Raw genomic sequence first — 11095 nt, forward strand, 5'->3', positions numbered from 1 at the left:
TTGGCATTGTGTAATAGTAGCTCCTGAAGCCTCTCTGCAGCCCTGTGAGGTAGTGCCCCTCATAGCCCCACTTCCAGGTGAGGAAACCAAGGCAGGGACTGGTTATCTCACTTGCCCAAGGTCACACAGCAAGTTCAAGGCAGAGCCAGGACTGGAACCTGAATCTTCACTGCTGGCTCTGCTGCACAAGCAGCAGGGGCGATCTGGGTCCCTCACCCTGCTTATTCAGCCCCTTGAATACAGTCACCCCAAAATAAAACATTTAAAAGAAAACAGCACAAAGCATTCTCTCTCGCCACTATTCCGAGGCCTGTCTAGACCCTAACTGGGGAAGGGAACAAAGCCCTGGGCCCTTCAAAACAACGAGTTCTACCCATCCCACCTCACATCTCACCTAGTCAGCTGTTAAACAGCCGAAGTGCTCCGTAGGGCCCGGGTGAGAATCAAAATGTAATTTCTTTAAAAATCAGCATTCAGGCCGGGCGTGGTGGCTCAAGCCTGTAATCCCAGCACTTTGGGAGGTCGAGACGGGCGGATCATGAGGTCAGGAGATCGAGACCATCCTGGCTAACACGGTGAAACCCCGTCTCTACCAAAAAAATACAAAATCTAGCCGGGCGAGGTGGCGGGCGCCTGTAGTCCCAGCTACTGGGGAGGCTGAGGCAGGAGAATGGCGGGAACCCGGGAGGCGGAGCTTGCAGTGAGCTGAGATCCGCCACTGCACTCCAGCCCTGGCGACAGAGCCAGACCTCCGTCTCAAAAAAAAAAAAAAAAAAAAATCAGCATTCATAGTGGTGGGGATAAATGCATGCAATGCTGGGCTAACCTTGTTAATCTCATTGCTGTAATGGTTCACTTCCTCCTTGAACTTCAGATCAATCATGTTAAAATCCCTCTGGTCCTTGCCCAGATGGGCATCCTGCCATTTTCCTCGGATCTCATCATACGATGTGGCTTCTGGCAGGTTTAATGCAGCCCTGACAGCCTAGAATGAGAACAGAAATACATTGGAGGCTGAGGTCAAACGAGGAGGGTTGTGGGTTTTGACTCGGCACACACTTCACCCCTCTAGGGCAGGCCACGGCCTCGAAGTCCGTCCGTACCCGGGGCCCACAGTGGGTGGATTCTTCAATGATACGTTGCCTCTTGACATCTGCCTTTGGCTTCACCAAAATGTCTTCCACGCCTGTGAAGTGAAACAGACAAGCTTGTAGGGGACCTCAGGCCTGATTTCTCCCACCAGACTAAACTCAGTAAGGTCAGAGCACAGAGCCCAGTGCCACAGATACAGGAAATACCTGAGTAATGAAGATTGTATTAACATCATTAACAGATTGTCACCATCTCTTAGGTGCCTACCAGAGCCCAAACCTTATAATCCCCATTTTACAAATGACAAAACTCAGGCTCAAAATTGGGTCACACAGGTAGAAAATAAACCCAGGCCTGGGTCCCAAATTCATGTTCTTAGCCACCAGCTATACTATCACCATTCTATAGGCATGTGTTGGATGAACAGGCTGAAATATTTGGAATTCCCAATGCAAGGTCCTGGAGGGCTTCTAAGAAAATGTGTGAACAGAAGGGGAAAGAAACAGTTCCTCTGTAAGCAGGCCACACCATGAAAGTAGGCCTTCCCATGGGGTCAGCTCCAGGCCATCTAGCTGTGCCCTTTACAGACCCCGCTAGCTGAGACGGGCTGGAGTGAAGTCAATCTCTCGCCTGTTCCCTCTCGTAGCCCCACTCCCAGCTTGGCCCTGCTTCCTTTCTCAGCCCTGAGCCTCTGGATCATCTTCATTCTCAAGGGACCAACTGCTCTTTGTACCATGCACTAAGCAGAGCTAAAGCCTGGCACCTATGTTAAGTTTGCTCCTCATCATGAGCTGGGTGTGGGATCCTCCTCTATTTTCATTTCAAAAGCACTCTGATTTCTTTCTAGCTAGCAGAAATCCTTGTGCTTATTCTAGGTCAACATCTGAAATTGAAATATACATTTCATGAGGTGTAGTAATCATGCTTCACTTTCTTTGGTTATCCTGGAAGGGACTCTAGTCTGGTTCCCAACTGGAAGTGGGTGACCTTGGACACAGATGTCTCCAGCAGTGGCTCAGGTCTCTTAGTGGAATTAAGATGGGGGAAGGTGAGTTTCAGCTGCCAAACAAGACTTAACTTATAATCCTTATCCTGGTAAAATAATGGGACATACAAACCAAGATGTTTGTTCAAGGATGCTCATCTCAGCAATAATGTGAAAATCTGGATGCAGCCTAAATGTTTAATTATAGGAACTGGTTAAATAAACTATGATATATCCATAAGAATGGAATAATCTGTAGTTACCAGACATGAGGATGTAGATTTGTATTAGCTGATCCCAAAGGACATTTATAAATACATTTGGACGTTTGGTGGGTGGGTAAGGGAAGTAGAGTATGTAGCATAGGATCCCACTTTTTCCAAATGTATTTGTACTAGAAAAGTCTAGAAAAACAAACATCAAATTACTATTAGTGGTTATCTCTGACAAACGCATATTGGGTGATTTTAAATTATCTTCATGTATGCTTTTTTCTTTTTTTTAACCTTTCCATAATTAAATATGTGATAAAACGTATAATGCAGGACCCAGCGTGGGCCAATGAACAAACTCCAGCTGCAGCAGGCGCAGGTCCACAGGCCCTATGCTGAGACTCCCACTCTGTCTGCACATGAGTAAATCTGTGAAGCAGAGGAGCTTTACTTCCACCATGAACCAGACAACACCTATGCACACTGCGGTGCATGTCTGACATGCAGCATCTCGCATCCCCCTAATGGGAACAGTGTGGAAGGGCTGGACCCTGCTCTGTGTACATGGAGACGCAGTGTCCTCCACAAGCCTGGCCAGAGGCTGAGCCTTTGGATAGATCTGATCTCAAGCCCACACTAAAAGGGGCCCAGTGACTGCTCCAGGGGAGCCCCAGGGCAGTGAGCCCAGCACTTACCCAAGGTGAAGCCTCTTTATCAAAGCCACTTTCCTAAAGCAGCGTGCTCTCATTTCTAGGGTGCAAACAAGGTAGTTCCCCTTCCTGTCTTAGGATCACCCCAACAGGTTTGCCCAGCATAGTGTTTCCAAGAGCGCTGATGGCCCCACTGCATTGGGAAGGCGTGGGCAGTTCTTTTGCTCCATCACCCAGGCTGGAGTGCTATGGTGCAATCTCGGCTCAGCGCAACCTCTACCTCCTGGGATCAAGCAATTCTCCCGCCTCAGCCTCCTGAGTAGCTGGGATTATAGGTGTACACCATCACACCTGGCTAATTTTTTTATTTTTAGTAGAGATGGGGTTTCTTCATGTTGGCCAGCCTGGTCTCGAACTCCTGGGCTCAAGTGATCTGCCCGCCTTGGCCTCCCAAAGTGCTGGGATTACAGGTGTGAGCCACACGCATCCGGCCGGCAGTGGGCAGTTCTGACAACAGGGAAGCCCCTCTGTGGAGTGCGATGGGCCCTGATAATTCTGAAAGCGCACTTGTGAGCAGGGAATGGGGCTGTATGAGTATGAGAAATCAGTCTGAGGACAGAAACTCGTAAAGGGAGGGGTTAGGAAAGGAACAGAATGGAAATGGGCACGAGGGTGCCATTCTGCACTGTGAAGGGGAATAAGCACTGGCTATGGAGGAGAGGGGTGGCCAAGTGAGGGTGCCTTTGTTGCAGGAGCCTGGTTGCTTCCCCGCTCCTTCCCCTGAGAGGACACAGAAAAGAATTTCTAGCTGCATAATGTAGCACCCATGAAGCATATGGTCTATAAAGGAAAATAAAACTGGCAGTTTCGGCGGTGAATGGACTGTCCGTTAAGACCCTGTGATAAAGCACTGTGCACTGGGGACCTGGAAAGGCTTCTCCACTGGGAACACGCAGAGGCCTTGGAAATCTTCAGTGTGGACGGCTCTCTCTGCCCTGGGCGCGGGAGATGGCCAGGCGGCTGCACTGACCCTAAAAGGGGCCAGGTCACTGTTCCAGGGCAGTGAGCCTGGCACTTACCCAAGGTGAAGCCTCTGTAGAGCTGCAGGTAGGCGGTGAAGAGGCGGGCCAGGCAGGTTAGAACCCTGCCGCTGGTCTCGCCCCCATAGATCTCATAGCAGCAGTGGACCAGGCCATAGGCGGAGCTCCCATAGTGCGCCTTGTCCAGCACTCCGCAGAGCAGCTCCCCTTCCCTGATGACCACCTGTGGAGGGCAAGGCCACCAATGCTGGGTGGTGGGGGATGGCTCCTATGGGAGCCACCCACACTCTACTCTGTGTATGACCCTCGTTGTGCAAATCCCTCTACAATACCTGCCTAGAATCCTTCATGGAAAAAAGTAGGGCATTTGTGAAACTAGTATTTTCTCTCTCTCTATATTATTATTATTTTTTTTTATTATAACAGAGGCAAGCATATACAGACCAGGTTTTTTTTCTTCCCTTCAGGGACTATACCACATATACACACACACACACACACGCACACTCTCTCTCTCTCCAAGTTTTATATCCCCTACTCCCCACACCCACCCATGCTGACTTGAGGTCAAGTATCCTTGACAAAGAACTGTGACCAGATATGGGAGCTTCTAGCCACAAGGTCTTCCTGAAGTGGTGAGCTTCAACCTCATAACTGTGCCTCTGGCCTAGGTACTTTCTGCCTTGAGCCCTGGGAGTAACAACAAAATCTTCCTAACATCCTGTAAGGCCTGAATGTGTACTTTCTCAAAGCTGGGTTAAAGCATTGGAAGCTGAACAGAAAAGCATTTCTAGATGCGTAATGTAGCACCCATGAAGGATACGGTCTATAAAGGAAAAGAAACCTGGCAGTTTCAGGGGTGAATGGACTGTCCATTAAGACCCTGTGATAAAGCACTGTGCACTGGGGACCTGGAAAGACTTCTCCACTGGGAACACACAGAGGCCTTGGAAATCTTCAGTGTGGACGGCTCTCTCTGCCCTGGGCCTGCCCTCTTGTGGCCTGGTTCCTAAGGCTCAGAGTTGGGGTATGGAACCTTACACCAGTTTGATTATCTCAAGCCACTCAGCAGTCTTGCGGGAAAACAGGACTCTGTGTTGCCAAGTTTTGCATAATCAATTTCAGCCTTCTTGCAGGAGAAGCCTTCCTAAACTGCTTGTGAGTTTTTTTTTGAGACGGAGTCTCGCTCTATCGCCCAGGCTGGAGTGCAGTGGCCGGATCTCAGCTCACTGCAAGCTCCACCTCCCGGGTTTACGCCATTCTCCTGCCTCAGCCTCCCGAGTAGCTGGGACTACAGGCGCCCGCCACCTCGCACGGCTAGTTTTTTGTATTTGTTTAGTAGAGATGGGGTTTCACGGTGTTAGCCAGGATGGTCTCGATCTCCTGACCTCGTGATCCACCCGTCTCGGCCTCCCAAAGTGCTGGGATTACAGGCTTGAGCCACCGCGCCCGGCTTGTGAGTTTTATACTGAGGGTCAAATGCTGGAGATCAACCCTGAACCTTTCCAAAACAAAAGCTGACACCAACTCAGGCACAACGCCTTCTCTTCTGATGTACAGCACCTGCTTCTGTGAATGTGCCTCCATTTCTGTCTCCGTTTTAAACCAATCTGTCTAACCCTGGGACTAGAAGTCTCCACTCCACACAGCTGGACAGCCATACCTGGGACTCGCACATCGAGTCAGGGTTAAAGCCAGGAACAGATCGAGGAGTTTCCTTCACCCAGGCTTTCCCGGTGATTTTTGCCTTTCCAGATAAGTTCAGCGGGATGTGATCCTCTGGGATTATATTTATGAGCAGCGTTGACAAAATCTGCAAAGAAAAAGAGGACAAACTGATGGCAGAAAGAAAAGTTGAGAATTTCCCTTTTAGGACCTCCTGCCCTTGGATTGCCATTTCTGATGATCTCAGGTATGGCAAGAAAACAGACAGGTCCACCTCCATAGGACAAGGTGATCTCAGTTTTATTTAAACCAATGAGGACTGAAAACAAAATACACGAGAAAGAACTTCACTGGGATTTTACTCCCTAAAATAGTTCTTAAAGTGAGTAATACCCTAGACTTGAATTAAATTACTAAATAGACCAAAGGAAGGAGAGGAAAAAGTAAATTGTTTTCATTTTATGCCACATACTCGGATATTTCTTTACTATGACTGGAATTAATTATAGCTACTGAAAGGCCAAGGAATCTTTCCCCGGCCCCAGCTGGATCCCTCAGAGGGGTCATCTACCCAACAAGCAGTTGCTAACAGGAAGCCAAGAGAAGCACTTTCTCAAGCAGCTGCTCTGCAGAGAGCTCAAAGGGAGGCAGCTTTATCTGCAGATAACCAGAGTTGGTTCCAGAGGGGCTGAATGCAGGTGCACACATTCCCAGAGATGAAGCAGGGCAGGGGCAGACTGGCAGGTGTCACAGGTTCCAGGGCTGGGAGACTAACTGCCATCAACAGCACTTAGTGTGCCTGCAGCAGGCCCCACAAAGCAGTATCTTTAGATGTGTGCAACAAGGGCGTGGTGGCTCATGCCTGTAATCCCAGCACTTTGGGAGGCCGAGGTGGGTGGATTCCTTGAGGTCAGGAGTTCGAGACCATCGTGGCCAACATGGTGAAACCCCATCTCTACTAAAAATACAAAATTTAGCCGGGCATGGTGGCATACACCTATACTTCCAGCTCCTCAGGAGGCTGAGGCATGATAATCAATTGAATCCAGAAGGCAGAGATTGTAGCTAGCCAAGATCACGTCACTGCACTCCAGCCTGGGTGAGAGAGTGGGACTCTGTCTCAAAAAAAAAAAGAAAGTGCAACGGGACAGGGCAGTTATGAGAGCAGCTGCCTTTTCACCCACGTGCACCAGGAGCAGGGGACAATGGACAACAGCATTATTAAAGAGAGCAGAAAATATTCCGTTTTCTCAGCAGAAGATGACCAGAAAGGTCATGACTCACACTCTCCATGCCTCAGCTCCATAGAAGGCCAGCACCGTGCGGTGAGTAGGGTGAGGGAGTAAAGGCAGGAGGGTGACACTTCCCTGGGGTGCCTACTTCAAGCTGCACCTCAACCAAGGTGCCACATGCATAGTGGGGACCCCCCCCAGGCTAGGCATAGTCAAGACTGGAACTTAGTGTGAAACACACCCATCCAAGGGCAGGGAAATATGACCTGGCACTTCATCTATGAAATCAAGGGGGCAGAAGAGCATCTGATAAACTCTAACACCCTTTCAGGATAAAAATACTCAACAGACTAGGAACAGAAGGAGACGTCACCAACCTAATAAAGGGAGGCTCCTATGAAAAACCTACTACTAACATGCTCAGTGATGGAAGACTAGATGCCTTCTGCCTAAAGTCAGGACCAAGACAAGGATGTCTACGCTTGCCATTTCTATTCAACAATGTACTAAGAGGTTCTAGCCAGGGCAATTAGGCAAGAAAAGAAATAAAAGACATCCAGATTAGAGAGAAAGAAGTACAACTACATTTGCAGATGACATGATGTTATATAGAGAAAACCCTTAAGTGCCAACAAAACAAATTATTAGAGCTTGTAAATGACTTCTTCAAAGCTGAAGGATACAAGATCAACATATAAAATTAGTTCTCTTTTTATATATTAGCAATGAACAATCTGAAAATGAAATTAAGAAAAAGTTCCGGCCAGGTGTGGTGGCTCACGCCTGCAATCTCAGCACTTTGGGAGGCCAAGGTAGGCGGATCACCTAAGGTCAGGAGTTCGAGACCAACCTGGCCAACATGGTGAAATCCCGTCTCTACTAAAAATACAAAAATTAGCTGGGCATGGTGGCGGGTGCCTGTAATCCCAGCTATTCAGGAGGCTAAGACAGGAGAATTGCTTGAACTGGGGAGGCAGAGGTTGCAGTCAGCCGAGATCGCGCCACTATACTCCAGCCTGGGCAATAAAGAGGGAAGCTCCGTTTCCAAAAAAAAAGAGTTCCATTTACATTAACATAAAAAAATACTCAAGAATAAATTTAGGCAAAGAAGTGTAAAACTTGTACATCAAAAAGTCTAACATACTTGAAAGAAAGAAGATCTAAACACAGGCATATCTCATTTCGTTCTCCTTTGCAGATAACATGGTTTTTTACAAATGGAAGGTTTACGGCAACCCTGTGTGGAGCAGTCCAACACCATTTTTCCAACAGAAAGTGCTCACTTTGTGTCTCTGTATCACATTTTGGTAATTCTCACCATATTTCAAACTTTTTCTTTATTACTGTATCTGTTATGATGATCTCTGATCAGTGAGTTCTGATGTTCCTGTTGTTGTTTTGGGACACCCCACGTTGGCAGATTTAATTGTGGTTCATAGTTCTCCTGAACAGTCCCAGGGATGGTATGATATGATCTTATTCTCATTTCTTTTATTTTTTTTGAAACAAAGTCTCATTCTGTTGCCCAGGCTGGAGGGCAGAGGCGCAATCTCAGCTCAATGCAACCTCTGCCTCCCAGGTTCAAGCGATTTTCGTGCCTCAGCCTTCTAAGTAGCTGGGATTACAAATGTTCGCCACCAACCCTGGCTAATTTTTGTATTTTCAGTAGAGACAGGGTTTTGCCATATTGGGCAGGCTGGTGTCAAACTTCTAGCCTCATGTGATCCACCCACCTTGGCCTCCCAAAGTGCTGGGATTACAGGCATAAACCACCATGCCCGGCCTCATTCTTATTTATTCTCTATGAGAGTATGTGTGTATACGGAGAGTGGAGAGTGGGGCTGGGGAGGGACGGAGTTTTTCCTTTTATGTTTATCTTTATCAATAAACTTGCTTACTTTTATAGTTTAAAAGAACTTGAAGGACAGAGATCTAATAACTGAATTCATAAAGCTTGTTGAATATAAGGACAATATACAAAATTAATTGTATTTCTAGATAACCATAAAAAATTAGAAAATTTAATAAACAATATCATCTACTGTAGCAATACCCAGGAATGAATCTAATGAAAAGATGTATATGGCTTTTACATAATTGAAGGGCATGCTATGTTCACAATTTAGATGACTCAGTAGTGTAAATATGTTGATTCTCCCTAAAGTGACCTACAGAGGCAATGCAATCCCAATGAAAAATCCTAGCAGGTATTTGTGTGCACAGTGTGAATGCTTACAAGCTGACTTTAAAATTTATATGGAAATACAAACACCCCAAAATATTCAATACAGTCTTTTTTTCTTTAAAGCCTATCAAGATCGTCTTGAACACAGCTGGAGACTTTTACTATCAGAAGTCAAGATTTAGTATAAACTCACAGTAATTACCAGTGTGCTGTTGGTGCAATGGAAACAAACTGGGTCCAGAAACAGACCCACTCATATATTAGTACTTGGTTTGTGACACAGGAGTACTAGCAGTAGAGAAGTGGACCTTTCCAACAAATGATGTTGCAATCACTGGATAGGAAATCCACATGGGAAAATGTGACTCTTGACCCCTACCTCACTTCATGCACATCCACAAAAATCATCCCTAGGCAGACAGTAGACCTAAGTGTGAAAGGTAAAACAGCTACAAATGATAACAGAGGAGAATACCTACAAGACGTCAGCGCAGGCAAAGAGCTCCTATTAGGACTAGTCACAAAAAACCGAGATTAGGGAGCTATAAATTAGAAACTTCTGATCATTAGAAAATAGCATTAGGCGAAAAGGCTAGCCACCAAGTAGAAGGTATTTGCAATATATATATATCTGGTAATGGACTTACACCAAATTATATTTTTAAAAACTTCTCATCTGTCAATAAGAAAATGACATAGAAAATAGGCAAAAGATTTGAACAGGCACATCACAAAAGATGATATCCAAGTAGCCAATAAGCATATGAACAGGTGCTCGACCTCTCTGTCATTAAGGAAATGACAATTAAAACAGTAAGATACCACTACATACTCACCTGAACGGCTAAAATTAAACAAGCCAGAAAGAAAACAGCAACAACAGCTGGGTGAGGTGGCTCATGCTTGTAATCCCAGCACTTTGGGAGGCTGAGGCGAGTAGATCACCTGAGGTCAGGAGTTAACCAGCCTGGCTAACATGGAAAAACCCTGTCTCTACTAAAAATACAAAAATTTGCTAGGGGTGGTGGAGCACGCCTGTAATCCCAGTTACTCAGAAGGCTGAGGCAAGAGAATGACTTGAACCTGGAAGGCAGAGGTTGCAGTGAGCCGAGATGGCACAACTGCACTCTATCCTGGTAGAAGTGTGTATTATTACAAGCATTTTGGAAAACTTTAGGAAACTATCTATTAAAGTTGAACACATATCTTATGACCTAGTTAATTCCATGCCTCAATAGTTACCCATTGAAATGTATATATGTGCTCAACAAAAGATACACACGACAGTGTTCACAGTGGCCCCATTTGTAACAGCCAAATGAAGGTAAGTGAGACAACTCAAATGTGTATCAATAGAAAAATGGATAAATATATGATGGCATAGTCACATAATAGAATATTATAAAGCAATAAAAAATAAACTGCTACTATGTACAATAATATGGGTAACACACAAAGATTTCATTTCAATAAACTTCAAGGAAAGACAAAACTTGTTTATAGTGTTGGAAGTCAAATTAGTAATTACCTTTGACGAGAGGTAAAAACTGGGGAGGGGCCATGGAGAGGTCTTCTGGGGGTGCTGGTGATATGCTACTTTCTGATCTGGGTGAGAGTTTGCAAAGATGCATTCACTTTATGAATGTGCACTGAGCTATAAACTCGAGATTTGCAATGACAGGCAAATATCTTTTTTTGCATGCTCTTTGAACAAATAATGACAGACCTTCGGTTTGTAAATAGAAAATCAATCAAGAGGCTGTATGAAATGTCCTGGAGAAACACTCTAAGACTTCATTTCCCAGGGCAGTAGAAATAAACCTCCTAAGCTAAGTTCCTTATCTTCTGATTCTAAGCATGGTTTTTCTCTGTAGCACCAGGCTGAACCATGAACAAATTCTTGTGTAGTGTAGTCACTCTTGCCCTTTTCACCTATTTGCAAAATAAAAAAGCCTGTACCAACCTTCAGAGATACACTGAAAAACTTCACCCATGACAGAAGCAAAACCTGGGCCTATTTCCTGATTTTATTTG

General features: G+C 45.8%; 1 protein-coding gene across 1 annotated transcript in view; it reads right to left on the bottom strand.

Annotated features, from left to right (window-relative positions):
- Window positions 1-11095, bottom strand: part of POLR1A (RNA polymerase I subunit A) — a 74926-nt gene that overhangs the window by 23587 nt on the left and 40244 nt on the right. The window contains exons 15-18 of the mRNA XM_017856322.1: window positions 5643-5792; window positions 4019-4202; window positions 1104-1186; window positions 827-985 (exon numbers count right to left, since the gene is read on the bottom strand). Of these exons, the coding sequence (XP_017711811.1) occupies window positions 827-985; window positions 1104-1186; window positions 4019-4202; window positions 5643-5792 (576 nt within the window). The remainder of the gene's footprint in view (window positions 1-826; window positions 986-1103; window positions 1187-4018; window positions 4203-5642; window positions 5793-11095) is intronic.

Source organism: Rhinopithecus bieti, unplaced genomic scaffold (genome assembly GCF_001698545.2).
Source record: "Rhinopithecus bieti isolate Rb0 unplaced genomic scaffold, ASM169854v2 scaffold_44368, whole genome shotgun sequence".
Classification (NCBI taxonomy): Eukaryota; Metazoa; Chordata; class Mammalia; order Primates; family Cercopithecidae; genus Rhinopithecus; species Rhinopithecus bieti.